The 27,188-nt window shown below is 43.9% G+C and overlaps 1 protein-coding gene across 3 annotated transcripts in view; it reads right to left on the bottom strand.

Moving 5' to 3' along the window:
• Window positions 1-27,188, bottom strand: part of LOC137643987 (probable phosphorylase b kinase regulatory subunit beta) — a 647,361-nt gene that overhangs the window by 6,123 nt on the left and 614,050 nt on the right. For all 3 annotated transcript variants that reach the window (XM_068376819.1, XM_068376818.1, XM_068376820.1), the window contains one exon: window positions 19,081-19,188. In XM_068376819.1, the coding sequence (XP_068232920.1) occupies window positions 19,081-19,188 (108 nt within the window). The remainder of the gene's footprint in view (window positions 1-19,080; window positions 19,189-27,188) is intronic.

The following is a 27,188-nucleotide window of genomic DNA, read 5'->3' as shown; positions in this document are numbered from 1 at the left end:
GCCGAATTCATATGCTAGATTGCTAGCCTAGCCCCTAGGCTCGATAGCCTAGGCGTTCTTGTTTACTTTCATGCATGATATAATAAGTGTTCCTATTGTTAATTTACGAAATGAAGATGTTAGGCATTTATACATATAAGATTCAGTGATTGCATATGTTTTTCTACTTCTAGGAAGTATACAAGGGGTTTCAATGATCTTGGTAGTCGTCTCCCTTGCCCCTAATCTAACGCTTAGGGCTTTTGTATACTTTCTCACCTCCCCGGCTACCTTGTCCCAAGGTAATCTCTCCTCCTTCTGAAGTAGCCTTGGCTACATCCTAGCCATCCTTACCTTGAATCGTATTCAAGTGAGGCTAGGCTAGGATTTTCTTTCCCCACTCTTTGCCATAGTTCATGAGCTTTGAGTTTGGGACAGAACTTCAGAGTACCAGTCGTTTGCCCCCAGCTACCCCATTAGGCGAATGAACTCTCCTTTTGGTCCCCGCTGGCCAGCAAAGGGGGGGGGGCCTCTGCCCTTTCCCCCCTAGTCCACACCTGGTAAGGTTACGACCCTTCCTCCCAGTGGCCTAGCGACTTGTCCTATACCTGCCTTGCCCGGACTATGGGAAATGTTCCCCTAGCCTAGGTTAGGCAGGCCCTGGGATTCTGTTTCTTTATAGTTTCGGACAGCACGTCCGTGCTGCTCTTTCCTTGTGCTAACCTACCCTAGGCTGGAGAACGAATTCTTCCTACACCTAGGATAGTGTCGGTACTGAAACAGAACCACCCCCTGGAGTGGAGGTGAGGGCTCACGCCTTCCCCTACACTCCTTTACAGGACCCTCTCCCCTCCCCCTCTGTCCTTTGGTGATGGCCTAGCCATCACACCTCTGTCCACCGTCCTACAACTCGACAGTGTTTCGGCGGGTTACGGGGTCGGCCTGGTCCTTTCATTGGTTAGCCCGAACGGCTAGGCTTCCCACATATAGTTGAAGTATGGGATAGCTTTCGACAGATCGGTCTGCTGGCGGAAGACCTCGCTATCTTAGAGGGTTTTTCGGTCCTCCCTTGGACCGCCACCCGCAACTCTAGCCGACTGCCGGCTCTGTTGCGGCTGGATGGAAGCTTGCCACTCTCTCCCTTCCATTTGAACCCTCCTCCCGGAAGAGGGCGAGGTTAGGGTAGTGAGCTACTGCCCTTCCCTCCACCTTCTTCTATATATTTTCTCTCTAACTTATCAGTGCCAGTCCACTGTCACACTACTCTGCCGGCAACAGCCGTCCGCGTAGACCTGGTACCCTTTCTGTCTCATAGATTGAAGTCAGAGTCGGAGTACATTAAGCCGGTTGCCTGCCGACTGCCGGAGGCCGCCGACATGCCGACGATCTGCCATCATCCTGAGGTTTCGCCCTTTCTCTGCCACATAGACTGATGGCTGGGAGGGGTTTGTCCTCAACGGAGATTTGCCGGCGCCCGCTGTGCTTCCGGCATGCCGACATGCTGCCGGCGCCACCTAATCATACTACTTCAGTGGACTGTCACTTCTACCCTGCCAGCAAAGTGCCGGCAGTGTCTATTGTATAGCTGTATACGATAGCCAGTACATCTATGGTATAGTACATACCCTAGTCAGAAAACTATGGTGTATAGTTATGCAGTAAATACTTTCTAGCATACTCTGTGCATCCATGCGCAGTCCCTTGCCGGGACCTACCTGAATTGGGGAGAATCATTCCCCCTTTTCTCTCTATGCTGAATGAACTCGGCTCTCCCTCTCACCATTACTAATACCCCAGAGGAAGTACAAGCTGTGTTTTATCCCTTGTGGATATCCCTTCCCCCTCTTTAGGGCGCTCTCAAGAAGCCCCTAGAATTAGTTATGGTATGAGGTCACGGCAATTGGCTGGGCGGGATGCACAAGTACATGTCTTTTCTGCTTCATTTCCAGCTTACCTATTCTAAGCTTACACTTGGAAAGGAATCTTATATTGTAAGTAAAATTACTTTAAGACTAATCTAAGATTACTTCAAGTCAATAATATAGACTTCTGTAGACTCATGTACCCCTTTCTCCTTTACAAGAGGAGTACATCTGGTGTGAGAGCGCCTTCTGCAGCGTTCGGCGCCCGGACTTCTATGGCCATCTGGCGTGCCGAACCCACGCCAGCTGTTCCGTTTCCCAAGGGACTCTCCGTTATTGGGACCCGCAGGTCTGCACTGTCTGCAAAGACCTGCTCCATGAGGTGTTCGAGCCAGGGACATCGCTCGCGAGAAACTACGCAAATGGGTGCGTGGTTTCCAGAAGAACGCCATGGGGCCCTATCGCCCTAGTGAGAAGATGAGAGCTCTGCTCTTTCCCAAGGCATCTGCGGATGCTGTCATCCCGAAACAGGAGATCCCCTGCGTCCAACTGACGGTCGAACCGGACGTATCGGACGCGCTTCAAGACTTCCATCTTGACGAGGTGGAACGGATGTCGGAAGTGTCGGACACCACCGAGAGGACCCTGATAGCCGAGGGTCCAGAGGAGGAGCCTAGGGAGGCTCCTGACTCCGAGGGTGATGCCATTGCTGTCTCGGAACCCGTCCCCTCCACCTCTTACAGTCCTACGCCTGTGAGAGTGGACACCCCAGTGGATAACCTCCAAGCTTTGGTAGTGCTCCTGGACGAGAGGATTCGCCAGAAGGACGAGGATTTCAAGAAAGAAATTCTACGTTTGTCGAAACAGACCCCGAGGAAGATCACCGTGAAGGATCTTCCCCCTTGCTCAGTGATCAACCCATGGAGGCATGCAGAACACATGCTGATCACGAGCGGACGTATCTTCGTCAACGACAAGATAGGCGCCATCCCCCTTGAAGAGGTGGAGTTTTCGCCTAGCTTCGAAGCCTATCCGGACTGTTACATCCATCTCAAGTCCGAGCCAGTTTCCAAGGAGGAAACTGAGCCTAAGGAAGTCATCGCCTTCGACCATGCAAAGGCTCAATCTCTTCTGGCCGGTTGCCTGAAGAGTAAGGGCTACACCAACTCCAAGGTGCCGGCCCTAAGCAAGAAAAACCCGTCTTTTATTGCTATTGCCACCATGGTCTTCCCCTTCGCTGAGAATTCCCTGTTGGCAGTGTTGAAGGCAGTGGAGGAAGGGAAGCCCTGCCCTACATTGGAGGAATGTAGGTCCCTCTCCCTTGCCCTCCCTCCAGACGACAAGAACTGGAAAGAAATCCAGTTAACTTTCTCTGTGGGAAAGTTGGAGGCTGACATCGCTGGACGGCAGTTCAACGAGAACCTCCACGAGCTCTCCGAATACCTTCTGCGTCGGGAGCTGGACACGAAAGAGAGGCTGGCTGCCTCCCTCTCCCTTCAAGTCCAAATGAAGACGATGGCTGGGGACACACGGACCCCAGGCTTCAACATGGTCTTGGCTAAGACCCATCTTGCCACCCTGATGAAGGACTTTTATAGCTTCATCAGGGCCCGGAGAGCCAGCAGAGAGTTTGTGTTTGTGGATGCTTCCGTCAAACACGAACCCCAGAAACTGATTTCCTCCAACATCTGGGGGAAAGATCTCTTCCCCAACGACCTCGTGAAAGAGATCGTCGACAGAGCCGCCACGGAGAACCGGAACCTTCTCCAGAAGTGGGGCATGTCGAAGAAGAGGAAATCTTCTCAGGATGAGGGCCCCCAACCTAAGAAGAAAACAAACAAGCCCAGACCTCAGCAGCGTCAGGCTAAGCGCCAGTTTCCGGCACCCGCCGCTTCCCAGTTGGTAGCTCAGCCCCAACAAACCTTTCAGTTGGTACCCCAACTGGTGGTGGCTCAGTCACCAGCCTTCACGCCAGCTTACGAAAGGCAGTCGACTACCTTTCATCCCATAGGTAGAGGCACCGGCAGAGACTCCTCTTGACGTCCATCTAGCGGGAGAGGAGGAAGGGGAGCAAGCGGCCGAGGTGGTAAACCCTCGGGAAGCCAAAAGCAATGAGAGGGAGGAAGACTTCGCCTCTTCCAGGATCGTTGGACGTTCGATCCTTGGGCTCACAGCATCATCAAGAACGGACTAGGGTGGAGCTGGGTAACACCACCACCAGCCTTCCACCAATTCTTCCAACACTCCACCCCCGTCCTGGAAGAATACGTCCAAGAACTCTTGAAAAAGGTGATCAAGAGGGTAAAGTCCACCAGGTTCCAAGGAAGACTATTCTGTGTTCCCAAGAAGGACTCCGACAAATTCAGAGTCATTCTGGACTTGTCCCTTCTCAACAAGTTCATAGTGAACAACAAGTTCAAAATGCTGACTCTTCAGCACATAAAGAGCCCTGCTGCCTCAAAAGGCATACACAGTCTTGATAGACTTGGCAGACGCCTACTGGCACATTCCAATGAATCGCCAGGCCTCCTCCTACCTAGGATTCAGGCTTCAAAGAAGGCAGTACGCCTTCAGAGCCATGCCCTTTGGACTCAACATAGCCCCAAGGATATTCACGAAGCTCGCAGAGACGATCATCCAACAGCTACGCTTACAAGGTGTTCAGGTGATGGCTTACCTGGACGATTGGCTGGTGTGGGCAGCATCCATAGAAGAATGCCTGCAAGCTTCCACAAAGGTGACCTAATTCTTGGAACATTTGGGCTTCAAGATCAACACCAAAATGTCTCGACTTTCTCCAGCTCAGAAGTTCCAATGGTTAGGAATCCATTGGGACATTCAGTCACACCGTCTTTCCATTCCTCTGAAGAAAAGAAAGGAAATAGCAGGATCTGTCAACAGACTCCTAAAATCCAAACGGTTTTCAAGACGACAGCAAGAACGGGTGCTTGGCTCCCTTCAGTTCGCCTCCGTAACAGACCCAGTGCTGCGAGCACAGCTAAAGGATGAATCGGGAGTCTGGAGAAGATACGCATCCATCGCTCAAAGAGATATCAAGAGACCTCTGCCGACCAGGCTTCGATCACTTCTAAAGCCATGGTCGGAGGCAAAGAACCTAAAAAGATCGGTACCTCTTCAATTACCGCCTCCATCGGTCGTTATCCATACGGATGCATCGCTAGAAGGATGGGGGGGGGGTCACTCCCACCAACGACAAGTTCAAGGAACATGGTCTACCCTGTTCAAGACATTTCACATCAACATCTTGGAGGCCATGGCGGTCCTTCTCACTCTGAAGAGGCTGTCTCCACGTCCCTCATACCACATCCGTCTGACTCTGGACAGCGACGTCGTGGTCAGATGTCTCAACCGTCAGGGCTCAAGATCGCCCCAACTCAACCAAGTGTTGCTACCCATCTTCCGCTTGGCAGACAAGAAAAGATGGCACCTCTCAGCAGTTCACCTACAAGGATTCCGCAACGTGACGGCAGATGCTCTATCCAGGACAACCCTGATAGAGTAAAAATGGTCCCTAGACGCATACTCATTCTCCTTCATCTCCTGACAAGTCCCGGAACTGCAGATCGACCTCTTTGCAACGAGCGACAACAAACAACTTCTTCGCTACGTGGCCCCATACGAGGAGCCCCGAGCGGAAGCGGTGGACGCCATGTCCCTCGATTGGAACAGATGGTCCAAGATTTACCTGTTCCCTCCACCCAACCTTCAGCTGAAAGTATTCACCAAGCTGAGAGGCTTCCAAGGAACAGCAGCCCTAGTGGCACCCAAGTGGCCCCGGAGCAACTGGTTCCCATTAATCCTGGAGTTACAACCCAAGCTAATTCCCCTGCCGGACCCAGTTCTCTCCCAGCAAGTTCAGAAGTCGACTGTCTTCGCTTCATCAAAGAAAATCCGAGACCTTCATCTCATGATTTTCTTTCCCTAGCCGTCAAGAAGAGGTTTGGGATCTCGAAGAAATGCGTGGACTTCTTAGGGGAATACAAAACAAAATCTACCAGAAGGCAATACGAGTCATCCTGGAAGAAGTGGGTGTCCTTTGTCAAGGCTAAAAATCCTACAGAGATCTCAATGAATTTTTGTCTGTCCTTCTTCATTCACCTTCATGGACAAGGCCTGGCGGCCAACACGATTTCCACCTGCAAATCGGCTTTGACAAGACCTTTATTACATGCCTTCCAGATAGACCTGTCCGATGACATTTTTAACAAGCTGCCAAAGGCATGTGCTAGACTCAGACCCGCACCCCCACCGAGACCCATCTCCTGGTCTCTTGACAAGGTGCTCCACTTTGCCTCAAGTTTGGACATTGAAACTTGCCATCTGAAAGATTTGACTCAAAAAGTGATTTTCCTATTTGCTCTCGCCTCGGGAGCCCGAGTCAGTGAAATTGTGGCATTATCAAGAGAAGAGGGCCAGATACAGTTCGCAGAAACAGGGGAGCTTACCCTCTTTCCTGACCCAACGTTTCTCGCCAAGAATGAGCTACCCACTAAAAGGTGGGGTCCCTGGAGAATCTGCCCTCTGAAGGAAGATGTCTCTCTGTGTCCAGTGGAGAGTCTAAAGGTCCATCTTCGAAGAACTTCAGACTTTGGCGGAGGACAGCTCTTTAAAGGGGAAACATCGGGGTCCGACTTGTCACTCAAACAACTAAGGGCGAAGATCACCTACTTTATTCGCAGAGCGGATCCTGACAGTACATCCGCAGGTCACGATCCCAGGAAAGTTGCCTCTTCCCTGAACTTCTTCCAGTCAATGGACTGCGAAAGTCTTCGCTCTTTCACAGGCTGGCTGGAAGTCTTCAAGAGTGTTTTTTAAACATTACGCAAAGCAGGTGCACGAACTGAAAAGATATGTGGTAGCTGCAGGTAGTGTGCTAAAACCTGGTGCTTAGTGCTGCATAAAACAGGGAGTTATTCGGGACTCTAACTCCAAGGGTGTCTGTGTTGACCCTAGTGCGGAACATAGTGAATTTAGTGCCACCTTGTGACACTACGGAGTGTTCTTATACAAAGGTGAAGTCACATAGACTACAACAAGTGTACCACATGTTCTTAACATGAAGTGTATATACGACTTTCTAGAATGACTTTAATAGTTCCTACGGAACTAATGTGTAATGGCAAGTTTTTCCTTTTCAGATTCCACACCCATTTCTATTGATGTCTTTTGTCCTTTTCAGATTCCACACCCATTTCTATTGATGTCTTAAGTCTATGTTACTGATTGCATTCCATTACATTTTATTACCTGTTGTATGCTAATTATTATTTTGACTAAATAAAATAGAATTTGTTTACTTGTGCGTCTAATTTCGCCCTCATTTCAGAAATAAAAACACTGTTAGGGAGTTTTACTTCCCTAATTATTTGAAAAATGGTATGAACAATGTTATACTATTGTTCCTAATTGATACAAACTCCTCTAGACTAAGGTAATTTGTTCCAACACATTGTACTTACCGTCTTCTATCTGACCATGGGACCGGCAGGTATCTTCGATGCTAGGTGAGTTCCTTTATCAAGTAACTTCAAGATGTTCCTTACGTCCAATAGGACTCTTCCCTGCCGGGGGGGGGGGGAGGAGGAGGAGGAGGAGGAGGAGGAGGAGGAGGAGGAGGAGGAGGAGGAGGAGGAGGAGGAGCATCATAGTACATGCTTATCTGAAGTGAAATGTAACGGAAATGTCACAGGTCTCTGTGGTCATCAGACCAAAGGAATATTGTCTAGAAGTCAAAGGCATTACAAAAGGGAAAAATCCACGATACATTAATTCTCTGGTACAGTTCCTTCAGGACGACATGGCCTAAGCCCAAAAAACGGGAAAAATCAATTTTTGGGTGAGATAGCCTTGTCGTCCTGATGGACCCGCCCTTGTTCTCTATTCAGGCCTTGGCAGGCCACTCCCAATCTGATTGTATCATGGAGGCTGGCCTAAACGCCGGAAGGAATGAGGAAGGGGTGCAACGGCGAGGTCAACCAAGATGGCGGCGGTTATGACGTCACAGAGTACCGTAACAGTAACGAAGGAGGAGAACTTAGTAACGGCTCCTCCCATAACTTGCCACACTTCCCCCTCGAAGCGTAAACGCTATGTGGGGTGCAGATAGCTATGTGGCGTGTCAAGCATACGTCCCGTTATTATACGATATCCTAAAGGGAAACCTTATGGGTACTTGCGCCAGAAGTTAGAATTCTGTTAAACCTTTAGTTTAATTCTCTGGGAATATCTACTGTAGTCATATATATATCCTCTGTTTGACGAAGCAATCTCAGAGGAAGATCAACGTGAAGGACCTTCCAGCCTGCTCTGTGACTAACCCATGGAGGCATGCCGAGCACATGTCTATCACTAGTGGCAGGATCTTCATTAACAACAAGCTAGGCGCCGTCCCCCTTGAAGAGGTGGAATTCTGGCCTAGCTTTGAGCCGTACCCGGACTGCTACATTCGCCTCAAGTCTGAACCTGTTTCCAAGGAGGAAACCGAGCCGAAGGAGGTCATTGTGTTTGACCACGCTAAGGCTCAATCACTGCTAGCCGGCTGTTTGAAGGACAAGGGCTACTCCAACTCGAAAGTGCCGGCCCTGAGCAAGAAACACCCATCTTTTCTTGCTCCAAACACCATGGTCTTCCCCTTCGCGGAGAAGTCCCTTCGCAGAGAAGTCCCTTCTAGCGGTTTTGAAGGCGGTGGAGGAAGGAAAACCCTGCCCTACATTGGAGGAATGTAGGCCCCTCTCCCTCGCACTACCCCTCGACAACAAGAACTGGAAGGACATCCAGTTAACTTTCTCTGTGGGAAAGTTGGAGGCCGACATCTCTGGACGACAGTTCAGTGAGAACCTCCCAAAGCTCTCCGAATATCTCCTTCGTCGGGAGCAGGACATGAAAGAGGGGCTGGCTGCCTCCCTTTCCCTCAAGGTGCTCATGGAGACGATGGCTGAGGAACAGCGGACCCCAGGCGTCTACATGGTCTTGGCCAAGACCCACCTCGCTACCCTGACGAAAGATTTCTATAGCTTCGTCAGGGCACAGAGAGCATGCAGAGAGTTCGTGTTTGCGAATGCCGCAGTAAAACACGAACCAAGGAAATTGATTTCCTCCAATATTTGGGGGAAAGATCTCTTTCCCAATGAACTTGTGAAGATCGTTGACAAGGCCGCCACGGAGAACCGGAACCTTCTCCAAAAGTGGGGCATGTTAGGCAAGAGGAAATCTTCTCAGGATGAAGGCCCCCAACCAAAGAAGAAGTCCAAGAAGAAGCCAAGACCACAGCCGCGTCAGGCTAAACATCAGCTTCCGGCAACCGCTGCTCCCCAGTTGGTGGCTCAGCCCCAACAAACTTTCCAACTGGTACCCCAGCCGGTGGTGACTCAGTAACCAGCCTTCACGCCCGCCTATGAGAGGCAGTCGACTACCTTTCGTCCCAGAGGTAGAGGCACTGGCAGAGACTCCTCTCGACGTCCCTCCAGAGAGAGAGGAGGAAGGGGAGCAAGCGGCCGAGGTGGTAAACCCTCGGGCAACCAGAAGCAATGAGATAGGTCCTTCTCAGTGTCAATGGACACTTCTGACGTCCTTTCTTGGTGGATGTCCATGCCTTCCAGTGTCTTATCTATGTCCGCGTTGATCTTCAGTTGTATGAGGGGTGATGGGACCTGTTCCTGGGGCACCATCGCGTTTGGTAGAGCCTTGGGGAACAGTAGGTACCTTAGGGAGTCGTTGGGTAAGTACGGTCCCTGAGAGTTCTTCTGGAACCTTCTTACCCATTTGCGAAGGGTCTCCCTCGCTGTATCCCTAGTCTCTACATTGACTGAGGGAGCTTCTTCGAAGCCGTTGGCCAGCAGGGTCGAACAGGTGGGGCAACCCTTCGGGTCCCAATACTTGAGGACTCCCGATACGATGCAGCAGGGGGCATGAGTCCTGCACTTCGTGTGGCCACAAAAGTCTTTGCCTTTGTGGTTGCAGGATAAGGCTGCACACTTCTCCATTGGGTCCTCCTGTAAAGGAAATGGGGCTCAATGAGAATTTAATTTTTTATATCAGTGATATAAAAGAATACAATTTTTATTAACAATAGTAATTACTATTGTTTATGGTAGCTTAAGATAGTAAGCTTGAAAGGAAGTAGAAAAGACGCATATCTGTGTTTCCTCTCTCAGGCCATTGCTGAGACCTCCGTCAGTAATAATATTTAGTTTCCCTGATAGGGAGAATAAAAGGTAGGAAAAAACTCTAAGAACTAGAGTTAGAGTTAGTAAGTGTCTATACTAACATTATCTACCTGTAGTATATATCAACACTGATCGGTGGTGTTTTAGGGTCCTGATAATCGAAAAAAAAACCACCTGGGTGTTGAAGGAGTACTCAGCCTCAACACAAAATCGTGGTCCCAACAATTGACTGTGACAGGAAACACAGAGTATGTTAGAAGACATGTGTACTACTGTATAGTTGTATACTGTAGTTTAGCCGGCGGCACTGCTGAGGTTAGGTTAGTACCTGGCGGCACTAACTGATAGAGAAAAAGCATTGAGGAAGGAGAGTTTCCTATTATTATGGTTAACATAACAATTGGAAGTGTAGGAGGACTATCAGGCTGCCTACTGTTTCCTTGCCAGAATGAGAGTTCCAATGGAAGGGGTAAGAATGTCTGATTCGGGCTTCCACCCATCCACAAAAGGTCTGCTGCCGCCGGCAATAATTGTGGATGGCAGTCCAAGAGAGGGCTGAGGACTTCCCAAAGTATGTTAGGTTTCCCACTGGCAGCCGTCAGGAGCCGTCTCAATCTTCCCCCCAATAATATTCACTTCCTGTGAAGAAAGGAAGTAAGGGGGAAGATGGCTGAGACGGCTGAACTAACTGCTACCAGCAGGGTACCAGCCGGTAACGCAGTCAACCTAGCAAGCTGGGATGACTGTCAGAATAACGAAGAAAGAGTATTGTGACGGCTATGACGTCACTAAAGGACAGAAGGGGGAAGGGTAAAGGGTCTTAAAGTTCAAGAGATAAGAGGTGGCGGCAGGCATGCCGCCTATCTTCAACACAGAACTGAGGAAGCATGGCTTCCTGTGCTGACGACATCGTCGGCGGCAGAGGAAACATGGTTCCTTTGCTGGCGACGTCGTCGGCAGCAAGACAAGGGCACCCTGAGTTAGTCACTACCTAAATCAAAGCTATAGGTGGCAAGAACTCTGTTCTACTTGACAACGATGACGAAAGACAGTGGTTGCCGCCTGGAGCGGCGGCGGCACTCAGGGAGGGAGGAAGGGTTTAGCTTCTTTTCTCTGAGAGAGAATGTATATCGTAACTTATCTATAGATTCTAGAGAATGTAAATTCTCATCCGAATCAATAAGGAACGATAGGGTGAGGCTAAACGTGGGGATTACTTTACTAACGTATATATGAGCGAGAGTAGTCTCGCTCTGGTAGGATCCCCGGGCAAGGTAGTTGGTACCGCCGGGGCTCCCGCCGCATACGATCAGTAAAGTCTCATAATAGGAAGAGGAATAAAATTCATGTATGCAAGATCACCACTTGTATAATTTGCCTAAATAGGTAACATTATAGCTTAATACTGGAAATGTCGCCCTACTGACTAAATAAAATGCAATAGTAACGGGCGACTGCAGTCGTAAAATGGTTGCCTCCGGTCTGGGCAATGCTCACCTAAACATACTTAAATTATCGAAATTTAACTGTGATAAGGGAGACTAAAATTATACACAGGAAAGAATTAATACTCAACTTTCCAAGGGATGAAAATGCTGGAGATTGCATGATGAATATTCCAAAAACTTGTAACAAAACACCGGGTTAACACGGGAGCACAACTTGCTTAGAGAGCTACAAGAAAAGAAATGGCGTCGTAGCAGTAATAGGGAAGGAGGTCCACCAGGTACCTAGATCGACACCCCATTCTTTCGCCACTCTTCCCCTTTACATCAAAGAGTTAAATCTATTCGGGGTGAAGATTGCTATGTATCGTATCTAAAAATACGTCCCCTGATATTATGAGATATCCTTAATGGGATACTCGCGCCAGGAGTTAGAATCCTGGAGATCTTCGGTTTATTCCTCTGGGAGTATCACTGTAGCAAATATCCCTTAGAAGGCTACTTAAAGGAACCCTTACATCAGGACGACATGCCCTGAGCCCAAAAAAGCACTTTTATGGTTAGACCCTAATATGCCACAATTGAGAATTCTTTAATTCTCTGGTACACTTCTATCAGGACGACATGGCTCGGGCCTAAAATGGGATTTTGACATAGGAAAAATCTATTTTTGGCTGAGATAGCCATGTCGTCCTGATGGATCTGCCCATTACTTTTCATCCCCTCCCGAATTCTCAGTATGAGGCCATATTTCTTTCAATGGCTGCTGCTGGAATGGCAAACCAGCTTATGTGTTACACTGGTATCAGAATTGTAACAGCTCTCTCACGTATCCAATCCCATCCCATATCCTTCTAGGCAAGGTTAAGTCTATTCGGAGAAGGATAGCCGTGGTCGTTTTAAACACATTCCTGTTACATACACGATATCTTTCGGGTTATTCGCTCCAGGGGTAGTAATCCTATGATACCTCTACAGGTAAAATTCTCTGGTATAACATTTGCAGGAATATCCCAAGTAAAAAGCTACCTAGAGGAACTTCCATCAGGAAAACATGGCTACATCACCCAAAAATAGATTTTTCCTATGTCAAAATCCCTTTGTTTCAATTTGAGAAAATACTGTCGTATCTTCAACAGGTCAAAGGTTTACCCATTTGAGTACCTATGTCGAACTGCAGTAAAGCCCTTCATGTGTTCACCAAGATGATGGACCACATCTTGATAAGGTTAAGACTTCTGAACTCCCTCCAACTGGAGTTAACTGACTGCTAATTTTGAGAATGCTTTTGTGGCAATATTGAATCCATAAGGCATAACTCTGCACTTATATGAGACACTCATAAATTGAAACCCTTGTTAAGGTCAGAATAAGTATCTGTTGAACCTATAGTACAGGTTCAAGAAGTTTTGATGTAGAGATGAGAAAGTCGAGGATCCCTTTTCTTTAGGGTGAATCTTACTTTAATAATTAAACTGAATAGCTAGCTTTGCCTCAGAAAACCAGGAATGAGGAAGATCAAGTGTCTCATTACTCAGCTTCCTGGCAAACACAACAGCCTTATGGGTTGCCTTTTACTTTGGACAGTGAATGACAAAGCTGTCTGGTTTAAGTAAAGGAGGAACTAAAAAGTCTACACCCAAGAGAGCAGATTCAAAGGTATCCCATCAATTATGCTCCTGAGTTGTACCAGAAAGGGCTTCTTTTATGGTTAAATTATATTTCTTTTCAGTTGAAACGTAAACTCTCTGAGCAACAGCTCTTCGGTGAGTATAGTTATTCCAAGTCAAATCTGTTCTTTTATCCTTCCAAAGATGATAGGCCTCTTGCTTCTCCAAATCTCCAAATCATTTGTAAATGACATATCTGGACGTCACCGTCTGTATCACCATGCATATTTTTGACATACAGTATAACGATGCCATCGTAGCGAATGGGTTAATACAATCCAATCAGAACAAGTTAGAGTAAGGTAGAGCTACCGCTACTTTAAAGCTAAATATCCAATATAGACAATAAATGACATGTTCATTGAATAGAACGACCAGAAAAATATTGGTATGGATACCGGTTTTATCAATATCAGGCAGGATATAACTGGGTTATGAGTACAGTAATTCAATGTTTTCTGTTATTTACTGGACGGGAGTATTTCTGTACTAACTTCTGCATATATGGTTTACTGTATTTTTCTACCAATGATTTCAATGATACTTATATACAGTGGACCCTCTACATATGTTTGCCTAAACATACAAATTTTCCAGTATCTGATGCAAATTTCTATCAAATATTCGGCTTGACATCAGATGTAATTTCCAACGTACAATGTAGAAGTTTCTCAAAGTGTCGCAGTTTCTTGGTTACTCCGTTAGACGGCAGCACGTCGGAAGGGACGCCAGTTAGCGTCGCGTTACGTCGGTCAGTTCACAGTTCTCCTGCGCATCGTGTGGTTCTCTCCTGTTCGGTTCGTAATTAACAGTGCTTAATATCTTCCTTTTTCACATTTCCTTCTTTATTTTATAATCATGGGTCCTAAGAAGGCTAGTGTGAGTGGTAGTAGTGGTGAAAAAAGGAAGAAGGTAATGCTTTCCTTAGAATTAAAACAAGAAATTATAGAAAAATATGAGTGTGGTGTGCGTGTGAGTGATCTAGCTAAACAATATGGGCGGAACATGTCTACGATCTCAATGATCATCAAGCAAAAGGCAGCCATTAAAGTGATCAAACAATCCAAGGGGATCACCATCATCTCTAAACGTCACAGCTCTACCTTGGAAGAGATGGAACGCCTTTTGCTTATATGGATAAAGGACAAGGAGATTGCTGGCGATACGATCACTGAAACAATCATTTGTGAGAAGGCCAGCACTATCTATTGCAACTTGAAGATGATGGGCTCTGCGGGTGACGCGGGGGAGAGTTCAACCAATCCTACAACAGAGGAATGCAAGGCGTCTTGCGGTTGGTTCGAGAAATCTAAGAAACGGATCGGGATTCATTCAGTAGTACGGCATGGAGAGGCTTCAAGTTCAGACACCATTTGTTAAGCAATTCGAAAAAATCGTGCAGGAAGAAGGCTACATAGAGCAACAAGATTTCAATTGTGATGAAACCGGTCTTTTCTAAAAATGCCTAGTTGAACATACATCACCGCCGATGAGAAGAAAATGCCTGGACATAAGCTTATGAAGGATCGGTTGACTCTCACCCTATGTGCGAATGCCAGCAAGGACTGCAAAATCAAGCCATTATTGGTTTACCATTCCGAAAACCCTAGGGCATTTAAGGCGCATAAAGACAATAAGGACTTGGTGCAAGTTTTCTGGCATGCTACTGCTAAGGCTTGGGTTACTAGGCTCGGGTTACTAGGCTCTTCTTTGTTGTATAGGTAAACCAAGTTTTTGGCCCTGCTGTCAAAAAAACCTTCAAGATATTAATTTGCCTTTAAAGTGCTTGCATTGCCTGAATAATGCTCCCGCTCAACACCAAGGACTCGAAAATGATATTCTCGATGAGATCAAGTTTATCTAAGTGGTGTATCTCCCACCGAACACCACCCCTATCCTCCAGCCCATGGACCAGCAAGTCATCTTTAATTCTAAGAAACTTTGCAAAAAGAACTTGTTAAAGCAGTGCTTTAATGTCACACAAAATACCAACCCAACTTTGTGTTAATTTTGGAGGAGATTGACCGACTAGTGACAGAATTTGGAAGGGTGTGTGAGAGAAGGAAGTTGAGAGTTAATGTGGGTAAGAGTAAGGTTATGAGATGTACGAGAAGGGAAGGTGGTGCAAGGTTGAATGTCATGTTGAATGGAGAGTTACTTGAGGAGGTGGATCAGTTTAAGTACTTGGGGTCTGTTGTTGCAGCAAATGGTGGAGTGGAAGCAGATGTACGTCAGAGAGTCAATGAAGGTTGCAAAGTGTTGGGGGCAGTTAAGGGAGTGGTAAAAAATAGAGGGTTGGGCATGAATGTAAAGAGAGTTCTATATGAGAAAGTGATTGTACCAACTGTGATGTATGGATCGGAGTTGTGGGGAATGAAAGTGATGGAGAGACAGAAATTGAATGTGTTTGAGATGAAGTGTCTGAGGAGTATGGCTGGTGTATCTCGAGTAGATAGGGTTAGGAACGAAGTGGTGAGGGTGAGAACGGGTGTAAGAAATAAGTTAGCGGCTAGAGTGGATATGAATGTGTTGAGGTGGTTTGGCCATGTTGAGAGAATGGAAAATGGCTGTCTGCTAAAGAAGGTGATGAATGCAAGAGTTGATGGGAGAAGTACAAGAGGAAGGCCAAGGTTTGGGTGGATGGATGGTGTGAAGAAAGCTCTGGGTGATAGGAGGATAGATGTGAGAGAGGCAAGAGAGCGTGCAAGAAATAGGAATGAATGGCGAGCGATTGTGACGCAGTTCCGGTAGGTCCTGCTGCTTCCTCCGGTGCCTTAGATGACCGCGGAGGTAGCAGCAGTAGGGGACTCAGCAGTATGAAGCTTCATCTGTGGTGGAAATGTGGGAGGTTGGGCTGTGGCACCCTAGCAGTACCAGCTGAACTCGGCTGAGTCCCTGGTTAGGCTGGAGGAACGTAGAGAGTAGAGGTCCCCTTTTTTGTTTTGTTTCTTGTTGATGTCGGCTACCCCCCAAAATTGGGGGAAGTGCCTTTGGTATATGTATGTATGATGTATTTTAATATCGTACACTGCTTGAAGATCATAAACCAGGCTTGGGAGGGAGTGACTCAACACACACTTAATTCTGCTTGGAAGAAGCTTTGGCCTGATGCTGTTGCTCCTACAGATTTTGAAGGCTTTGTCCCCGAACCTGCATCTGTGCCTGTTCCAGAGGATGATGTGGATGAGATTGTATCTATAGGCAAGTCCATGGGTCGGGAGGTCGATGAAGATGACATCACTGAACTTGTCGAGGAGCATCATGAAGAGTTCACCACCGATGAATTCAAGGAGCTGGAAGCAAGAAAGAATGCTGAGATCCGTGCGTAATTGAGTGAGACGGAGGACGTCGAGAAGGTAGAGAATATCATAAGTTCGGCTAAGATTAAGGAGATCTTAGGCTATCATCAACAGGTGGTTGACTTCATTGCAAAACATCACCCACAAAAACTTCAAGTTTGCTGTGAAGTTTCACAATTCAAGGATGTCTGTTTGACTCATTTTAGAAACATTCTGAAAAGCCATACCACGCAAACTTCTCTAGGTAGATTCTTTTAAAAAATCTACAAAGCGGTCTAGTGATCGTGATGAAGAAAACGAAAGTGAAGCAAAGAAAACTAAGATTGAAGTGAGTGAAAGTAAAGATGAAAGTTAAAAATAAAAAATTAAAAAGAAAATGTAAAGAAAATATAAAACATAAAACTTAAATAAAAATAAATAAGGTAAGTTAGGTTAAAGTTCACGTAGTGTAAGTTTGAGTAAGTTACGGTATGTATCTCGGTCACCTCCTCCACCTCCATACTGACCATCTCCTCTTGCATTGCCAAGCCTACACCTCCGTTGGCTTGTCTCTAAGGTAAAGTGACAATAAAAACCCTTTTTATTGATTATTTCTTTATAATTATTCTTTTTTACCTCTCTATTATACAATGCATTTGTTTTATTGCTATGTGTAATTATGTGTAGTATTTATTAGGGAGTTATCGTAGGTTTTTGGGCTGTGGAATTAATTAAATGAATTATAGTGTATTCTTATTGTAATATTTGATCCAACATATGACTATTATAACATACAAAGTAGGTCCCAAAACGAATTAAATTCATATGTTAATGTTCCACTGTACAGGCTTTACACGTTGCTCTAAGTATGAGATAGCTGATTAGGACAAGAGGATTCATCTTCTTACTGAAAATATTGTTTCCCTTGACTATCGAAAAAGTAGCAATAGGGCATATATTATGGCATATTCAGATATCATAGAGCCCAAAACTACAACAAATGATAGATAAAATTTAAGAATTATATTCCAAAATAGTAATGAAGATGAAATAAATATTTTTCTGTTAAACTTTTATAAGCTACAGTTACAAGACCAATGTTAATTGAACAAGAAAAATCTGGTGGCCATTTCTAAATATGGCTGCCTTTAACCACTTTCCCCCTGGTTGATCATGGTGAACTTTTTCTTATGTGATAGAGGAGATATCAATAACCAATATTCCACAGAGAAACCTTTTATTGCAATCAGATTGAGGACTATTATGCCATTATACGTTCCTTGAAGTGAGGTTAATAAGGTCTTTCAACTATCTATTCGGTCCTCTTCATTATTGGACAATATAACAGTATCAAGCACTCTCTTCAGGGACATTTTCCATTCATTTTACATTGATATTTATAGCTTTAATATATTGATGGCCTTCAAGCTGACTTTTGGTGGTGGCTGTCACCAGCTACTTTTTTATACTGGTCTAAATGGCATTTATTTTGCAGGAAACCTGGTTAGTAGGAAATTTTGAAGTTTTAATGGTGATATATCTGTTTCTAATGTTAGAAATCTTAATCAATTCTCATTTCCAAAAAGAGTATAAAAAACATGGCTGGGTCTCGTCTAAACTTTCCTTTTCTTTTTTTAATTTAAATACTCATATGTCCTCAATGTCCTATACGAAGTGTCTTTGTTGGGATTTGAATGATTGAGAGGGGTCAATGAATTGTACATTTCCATGCTATCATCATGAACAATTTGTTTCTCTGGACTATTCTTTAAAAATTAGATTGTAAAATCCTATCCTGGTATTTTCAAGTGCATAACACAAGATACACTTGAAACTTTTGAAGAGACCCTTCTTATGAGCCATTCTAAAGGCTTGTAGCAAGATATACATAATGCCCTTACTGCCTTGTTGTGGGTCATCAGCCTGTCAAGATTGAACGCATCACTATGAACATTTTCATGCTCTGGTCACCAACAATTTGTTTCTTCAGACTATGCATTAAACAATAGATGGTAAAATTTAATGCTGGTATTTCTAAGTGCATAACATAAATATACACTTGAAAGTTTTGATGAGACCCCCTTCTTAAAGGTTCTTCTAAGGTTTATAGCAATATATACACATTGCTTACTAGTACATTGTAGTGGGTTAACTGTCTGTCAAGACTGAACCCATCATTACAAACTGAACTTGACAGTAAACTTTTACTATGCTTGACCAAATCAGCTACTTGAGTTTTACAGGAGAGGAGGCATGACATCCACCTTCACCCATTGTTTTTATATTTCCAATCCAAAAATCTATTTCCCACTGTAGTCTCCCATTATTATTAGACTTGAAGATACTTGTAATACATTAACCTACCATGTTTCATGGGGGATATGAATGTCAAGTTCATATAAATCCCATTAAAAGCTATTAGGAAAGTTATATCTTACTTTTAAGGGCAACCTTCACTGCACCTTGGTATATAAAGGGGTTTGAAGTTCATATTACTGTCACCACATCTCTGAAACCACTTACTGCTTGTAACCGAGAGGTTAAGTTTGACACCGAACATCACTATTTAAGGAACAGGGTAATTTATGTTCTTTGATAGTTTTGTTTTTGTGTTATTAAAACTCATTATTAGCCCAAGATTAAAAAAAATTTTCACTTACCTTACAGAATAGTTTGAAAGCATCTTTTACTATTTGATCCAAATTTAACTGGTGGGTAAATCGAAGCTCTGGATTTCTTTCCAATATAGTTGCAATAATGGTGAACAACTGAAAAAAATAAGTTAAAATTATCAACATGGATAATATTTATATAACTGTATTATTCTTTCAAAAAATGATTCAGTGAATTCAAAATGCATGAATAAAAACGCTGATGGTAACCCAGTAACTAGAGTCTTTGTTTTTTTTTTTTTTTTGTCTTCATAAAATAATTTTTTATTTTCTAGTTTTTATATTCATGTTTATATAACACTACCACATGTTAAAACCACATAAGACTTCAAATTTGGATTGGATAAAGACTCCAACTGACTCAATGTAAATAAGAATTAAAACACTGGAATTGTTAATTTTTCAACTAATTGAGGAGTGTGGAGATAATGCCCCTGGACTGTGTATCTCATAAGTGTGAATTACTTGAAAATTCAGCAATATTTGAAAGCCACATTTCAAAATGTCAAGAGTCTATATGTACATACATATACCAAAGGCACTTCCCCCAATTTTGGGGGGTAGCCGACATCAACAAGAAACGAAACAAAAAAGGGGACCTCTACTCTCTACGTTCCTCCAGCCTAACCAGGGACTCAGCCGAGTTCAGCTGGTACTGCTAGGGTGCCACAGCCCAACCTCCCACATTTCCACCACAGATGAAGCTTCATACTGCTGAGTCCCCTACTGCTGCTACCTCCGCGGTCATCTAAGGCACCGGAGGAAGCAGCAGGGCCTACCGGAACTGCGTCACAATCGCTCGCCATTCATTCCTATTTCTAGCACGCTCTCTTGCCTCTCTCACATCTATCCTCCTATCACCCAGAGCTTTCTTCACACCATCCATCCACCCAAACCTTGGCCTTCCTCTTGTACTTCTCCCATCAACTCTTGCATTCATCACCTTCTTTAGCAGACAGCCATTCTCCATTCTCTCAACATGGCCAAACCACCTCAACACATTCATATCCACTCTAGCCGCTAACTTATTTCTTACACCCGTTCTCACCCTCACCACTTCGTTCCTGACCCTATCTACTCGAGATACACCAGCCATACTCCTCAGACACTTCATCTCAAACACATTCAATTTCTGTCTCTCCATCACTTTCATTCCCCACAACTCCGATCCATACATCACAGTTGGTACAATCACTTTCTCATATAGAACTCTCTTTACATTCATGCCCAACCCTCTATTTTTTTACTACTCCCTTAACTGCCCCCAACACTTTGCAACCTTCATTGACTCTCTGACGTACATCTGCTTCCACTCCACCATTTGCTGCAACAACAGACCCCAAGTACTTAAACTGATCCACCTCCTCAAGTAACTCTCCATTCAACATGACATTCAACCTTGCACCACCTTCCCTTCTCGTACATCTCATAACCTTACTCTTACCCACATTAACTCTCAACTTCCTTCTCTCACATACCCTTCCAAATTCTGTCACTAGTCGGTCAAGCTTCTCTTCTGTGTCTGCTACCAGTACAGTATCATCCGCAAACAACAACTGATTTACCTCCCATTCATGATCATTCTCGTCTACCAGTTTTAATCCTCGTCCAAGCACTCGAGCATTCACCTCTCTCACCACTCCATCAACATACAAGTTAAACAACCACGGCGACATCACACATCCCTGTCTCAGCCCCACTCTCACCGGAAACCAATCGCTCACTTCATTTCCTATTCTAACACATGCTTTACTACCTTTGTAGAAACTTTTCACTGCTTGCAACAACCTTCCACCAACTCCATATAACCTCATCACATTCCACATTGCTTCCCTATCAACTCTATCATATGCTTTCTCCAGATCCATAAACGCAACATACACCTCCTTACCTTTTGCTAAATATTTCTCGCATATCTGCCTAACTGTAAAAATCTGATTCATACAACCCCTACCTCTTCTAAAACCACCCTGTACTTCCAAGACTGCATTCTCTGTTTTATCCTTAATCCTATTAATCAGTACTCTACCATACACTTTTCCAACTACACTCAACAAACTAATACCTCTTGAATTACAACACTCATGCACATCTCCCTTACCCTTATATTGTGGTACAATACATGCACAGACCCAATCTACTGGTACCATTGACAACACAAAACACACATTAAACAATCTCACCAACCATTCAATTACAGTCACACCCCCTTCCTTCAACATCTCAGCTTTCACACCATCCATACCAGATGCTTTTCCTACTCTCGTTTCATCTAGTGCTCTCCTCACTTCCTCTATTGTAATCTCTCTCTCATTCTCATCTCCCATCACTGGCACCTCAACACCTGGAATAGCAATTATATCTGCCTCCCTATCATCCTCAACATTCAGCAAACTTTCAAAATATTCCGCCCACCTTTTCCTTGCCTCCTCTCCTTTTAACACCCTTCCATTTCCATCTTTCACTGTCTCTTCAATTCTTGAGCCGGCCTTTCTTACTCTCTTCACTTCTTTCCAAAACTTCTTCTTATTCTCTTCATATGACTGACCCAGTCCCTGACCCCACCTCAAGTCAGCTGCCCTCTTTGCCTCACGTACCTTGCGCTTTACTTCCACCTTTTTCTCTCTATATTTTTCATACTTCTCTATACTATTACTCTGCAGCCATTCTTCAAAAGCCCTCTTTTTCTCTTCCATTTTTACCTTCACTCCTTCATTCCACCATTCACTGCCCTTCCTCATGCTGCCTCCAACAACCTTCTTGCCACATACATCACTTGCAATCCCAACAAAATTTTCTTTTGCTAACTTCCACTCCTCCTCTAAATTACCAGTTTCTCTTACTCTCCCCTCGTCATATGCCATTTTCAACCTTTCCTGATATTTACTTTTTACCCCCGGTTTTATTAGCTCTTCAACCCTCACTAGCTCCCTTTTACATCCACCTACTCTATTCCCCCACTCTTTTGCTACAACCAATTTTCCTTCCACCAAAAAATGATCAGACATACCGTTAGCCATACCCCTAAACACGTGCACGTCTTTCAATCTTCCAAACATTCTTTTAGTTATCAACACATAATCCATTAATGCCCTTCCTACTACTCTTCCATTTGCCACTCTTACCCATGTATACTTATTTTTATCTTTCTTTTTAAAAAAGCTAGCACTTATTACCATCTCTTGTTCAACACACATATCTACCAGTCTCTCACCACTCTCATTTTCACCTGGTACGCCATACTTCCCAATGACACCTTCTATATGTGAAAACTCCTAATATAATTCAAATCTAGCATATCTTACAAACTCAAAGATAGCACCATGATGAATCTACTGTTGAGGATTTATGAGAATTACCTCATCTTAATATAGAATGTATATAAAAATGGTACTCCTGAAGAATAATTTATAACTTATTTGTATTATCCTTAGCTATACAAACCCAAGTCCATTAAAATAGGGAATGTCTTCATCAGAGCTGAAACTGCTGTTGAAATCCTTAACAAGGTAGTTAACAGCAGGTGGTTCAGGGGTGAGAAGAGTGGTTGAGGCGGGAAGTCTAACTTTAAAGGACTGGTTTTGTATAGTTAGGAAAGTTACAAATTACTTTTAAATTTCTTTGTGCCTACATGTATAAAATCCTTTAATCCTTTGAAATAGGGACACTCACTTATTGGTGGGTGGGAAGTCCCTCTGTAACCAAACTGGGTGGTTCTTTTTCTTGCCTGAAAATGCCAATCTCCTTAGTCCTGTACTGGAGCGTGGGAGATGACTTTAGTAACCTCATATCAGCCCATCATAGGGATGAGTTGGCTGATAGGGCCTGGTCAGTAATCAGTTCGTACCTGGTACTTGATGTAGTCCAGAATGAAATACCTGGCACAAGATGGCCAAAGGATGGGTATTAATTCCAGCATATTCCCCCTCTTAAAGGGAGGATGGGAAAAAGGAAAAACTACTACTTACAGATCCAGTATAATACAAATGGTGCTCAGAAATGTAGCTAACCAGCATTAATGTCAGATCCAGCATGTAACGGTAAAAAAGCTTCATCATCAAGTAACGGATTGGAAAGCAGAATCAGAAGAGACAGTTATTCTAGCATTCCTCCAGATTTACATCAAACAAGTTACCACAGACAAGATGCTTTCTGTCCTGTAAGGGAGCTGGGCTGGCTACATAACTAATGAGCTGTTGAAGGACTTGTGGGTACACTCCCTTAAAAAGGTCGAAGGTTGTTTGCCTTACCCAAATTCCAACACATGAGCAAAGCCCCTGTGAATAATACCCGACTCTCAGAGCTCTACACCCTCTTAATGAGAGAATGCCTTGATGAAGTCATTGAGCTTCAGCACGGCATTTCATTCCCGTGCTGAATCTTGGTGACGGGCAAGAGGGCTCTCGAACTTCGGGAAATTGCTCCCCCAGTTCGAATCTAAATTTCTCTCTTTCATCTTTTTCTTCTGCTTAATATTACTTCGACCTTCTCCTAATTTTATCAAATTTCCTTTCTTTCATCTTGCTGTCCTATCTCTATGATTATTATTTTTCTTAGTTATATATATATATGTGGATGTATGCATATATATATATTTATTTATTTTATTTGTTCATTTATTTTTTTATCTATTTTTTTCTATTTTATTTAAATGGCGTGGATATTTCCACATTCGTTATTACTGCCTGCTTAGATGAATGGGAGAAGGGATCACGGTTGGGAGGTATTCGCATTCAAAGCTATATATGAGAGTATTGGATGATCTCAGCCATCCCAAAGATGGTTTGGACCTTTTTGGCGGAACTACTCTCAAGGGTTGGGTCATCGGAATCCAGGGGGATCCAATCCTTGAGGTGGGACTCTTGGCTTTTGGCCGGAAGCCCATCATTACAGATATGGGGAGGATGATTCCATATTACTTTGGTCTCAGTCCTAACAGGCGGGTTTAGCTTACACCTGTGCCTCTATATCTGTTTTGATGCTATCCTTCGGGTAGGGTATGGAGTGGACCATCGGGGAAATATACTCTCATTGTGCCGATAGTGGCGAGTGCAAATTTCCTTTCCAACGTATGATACTTTCTTATAATTCTCAAGCAGGTACCCCAACAAAACAACAAAAAACCTGAAAATCCCTCCCTTAAATATGGACCCTTCAAATACTGACTCCCCATCCCCTGGATTTGCTGACTCCCCCCCGGCACTGTTGACGACTTCTGCTACTGAAATTAAGGAAAACTCTGTTGACGACCTTCGAACTAAAAAGGACCACTCTACTGATGTTAAAAAATCTAGCAATTTGGGTAACACAGGGAAACTACGATTCCTTCATGTTTCCCAAATCCCATTAGAGACAAATTATGATGATATATATAGAGCATTTGAGTGCTATGGATTGATAAAGGAAATACGGATGCGACTTGGAGATGAAAAATGGGACTCTTGGATATCTTTTGAAAGTCATGATGAAGCGTTTAATGCCATAAGTAATATTAGTAGTATCAAAATTAACGAATTGAACATCATGGGAGCTCTTTGTGATAAGGTCCCAAAGGAATTGGATGTGTACAAACCTGCTGATTGGTTTGAAAAAGATAGAAATGTACCCATGCCTTCACAGAGAAAACCCAAACCACCTATGTGGCTCTTAGCTGAACCTAAAGGGATAATAGGGAATTATTTTAAGATATGTAAGTTTATCCAAAAAAAAGTAGGAACCATAGCACCTGGAGATATATCTCGTTTTGGGAAGAACAGTTATCTCATCCATGCCAAATCTTCGACTCAGTCTGCAATACTGTCTAACTTACAGACAGGCAGTGATGAAATTACATTGGAAATGAAACCTCATCTAAATTTTAGTTATGGAAGGGGAGTGGTCTTTAATAAGGACCTATACGAATTTACAGAGGAGGAGATACTTTCTATGTGTCCATTAAATGTATGGAAAGTGCATAAGGTTCCTGGAACTTCAATGATTATACTTACTTTCCAGGATGCTGATGTACCTTTCCATATTTTTATTGAAAATGAAAGGATTAAAGTTCGACCTTTCAAACAAAAGCCCCTGCAATGTTTTAATTGTTTTAAATTTGGACACCCATCCAAAGTTTGCAAAAATGGAAAAATGTGTGGTATTTGCTCCAAAACTTATCATGGAGAATGTACACTTGAGGCCAGGTGTTCAAATTGCAATTTGAATCATAAATCAACTGATAGGATATGTGAACTGTATAAGTTGGAGGAAGCTGCCCTAAACAAATCAAGTTTAGAACACATAAGTGTGGGACATGCAAAAAGAATGTTGAATAAATCAACCAGCTATGCAAAGGCCTTAAAATCAAAGGTAAATTTACCACAGGAGACAGCAACCCCACCTAGCACTGCCAGTAATTCTAAGAAAAGAAATACAACCTCTGATGATAAAGTACTGCATGACAAAGTAATCATATTGCCTTCTGAGGCTTTGCCACAGCGTATTAAAAATGGGTCATTGCCCATTTCTGTACAGCCTTCGTCCCCCATTACTAACATTAGTACTAACCTCTCCCAGGCCATGTCCTTGCCTGATTTGATGGAGATGCCACCTGACACTAAGTTACCAGGTGCACCTGTATTGGGGAAGGTGCAAAAACCTGGTAGCTCAAAACCTACTAATCGGAAAAGAGAGAGACCTCCATCTCTCTCACCCCCTTCCATAAGAAATATCAAAATTACGACGTCAAATAAATATGATGATTTGTCTGTTGATATTTCTGATCTGGAAGTCAATTTAAATAAATCGGAAATTCAAGTGGAGGTCCACCAACCTCCTCAACAATCAGATCAAAAAGACAAAAAGAAAATCATAAATTCTAAACCCAATCTATCAAGACCTTCTTTAATAAAACCACCTAAAAATAGTGTTAGATCAAAAACTGCTAATGGGAAGACTCCATCCAAGGGGTCTACCAAATTATAAACCATAGTTTTTTCCTCCATTTTGCAATGGAATTGTCAGGGTTTAAGGGCCAAATATGAAGAACTTAAGCTCCTTATTCATGAGCATTCCCCCATAATTATTTGTCTACAGGAGAGCAAACTTGATCATAATACCCCATGTCCTCGCGAATACATTAGTTATAGGACACCATATGATCACCAAGTGGGGAGCCATGGCGGAAGTCTCATATACGTTCGTCGAGATGTTCCCCAAGTTTCTCTGTCTATTCGTACACCTCTGCAGGCAGTGGTTGTACAGATCGACATAGGGCGAAAATATACAATTTGTTCTCTGTACTTGCCTCCAAATGATAACATTTTGTATGACAACTTAGTGGAGGTGATTCAACAACTCCCTCAACCTTTTCTTTTACTTGGAGATTTGAATGGTAGACATCCTTTGTGGGGTGATGTTTTAGCAAACACGAGGGGAAATATCATATCATCAATTGTTGAAAATGAAGATGTGGGACTCCTTAATACAGGAGAGCCCACACACTTTCATGTCCAGACAGGTACCTTGTCATGTATTGACCTAGCAATCGTAAGCTCTAATTGCCTAATAGACTTCGATTGGAGAACATTAGATGATTGGCATACTAGTGATCACGCACCAATCATTATAAACACCAACAATGGTCCACCTTTACAGGGATCGCCACGATGGAATCTTGACAAGGCGGACTGGGGTAAATTTCGTGAGCTAAGCGAAATTGAGGGGGATGCAGGACAAGTTGAAAATATCGATGATGCCATAGACTTACTGAATGGAACTCTCCATACAGCAGGAGTCAATTCAATTCCAAAAACAACAGGGTTATTCAAACGACGACCAGTCCCGTGGTGGTCTTCAGAACTAACTGCCCTGCACAGAGCCACAAGAAGATCTTTAACACGATTGCGTAGACGCAGAACTGATGAGAATTTAATTATGTACAAGAAATGTAGAGCACAGTTCCGTCGTGCCATGAAAGAAGCAAGGCGCCAGTCATGGATGTCTTTTGTTTCCTCCATTAACAGTAGAACACCACCATCTTCTGTGTGGAGGAAAGTAAAAAAGATAGCTGGCAAATTCACCCCCAACCCACCACCAGTGTTGAAGGTGAATGGCCAGTA

The sequence above is a fragment of the Palaemon carinicauda genome, chromosome 7 (assembly GCF_036898095.1).
Source record: "Palaemon carinicauda isolate YSFRI2023 chromosome 7, ASM3689809v2, whole genome shotgun sequence".
NCBI classification, from domain to species: domain Eukaryota; kingdom Metazoa; phylum Arthropoda; class Malacostraca; order Decapoda; family Palaemonidae; genus Palaemon; species Palaemon carinicauda.
This window is presented reverse-complemented; position numbering and strand designations above follow the sequence as displayed.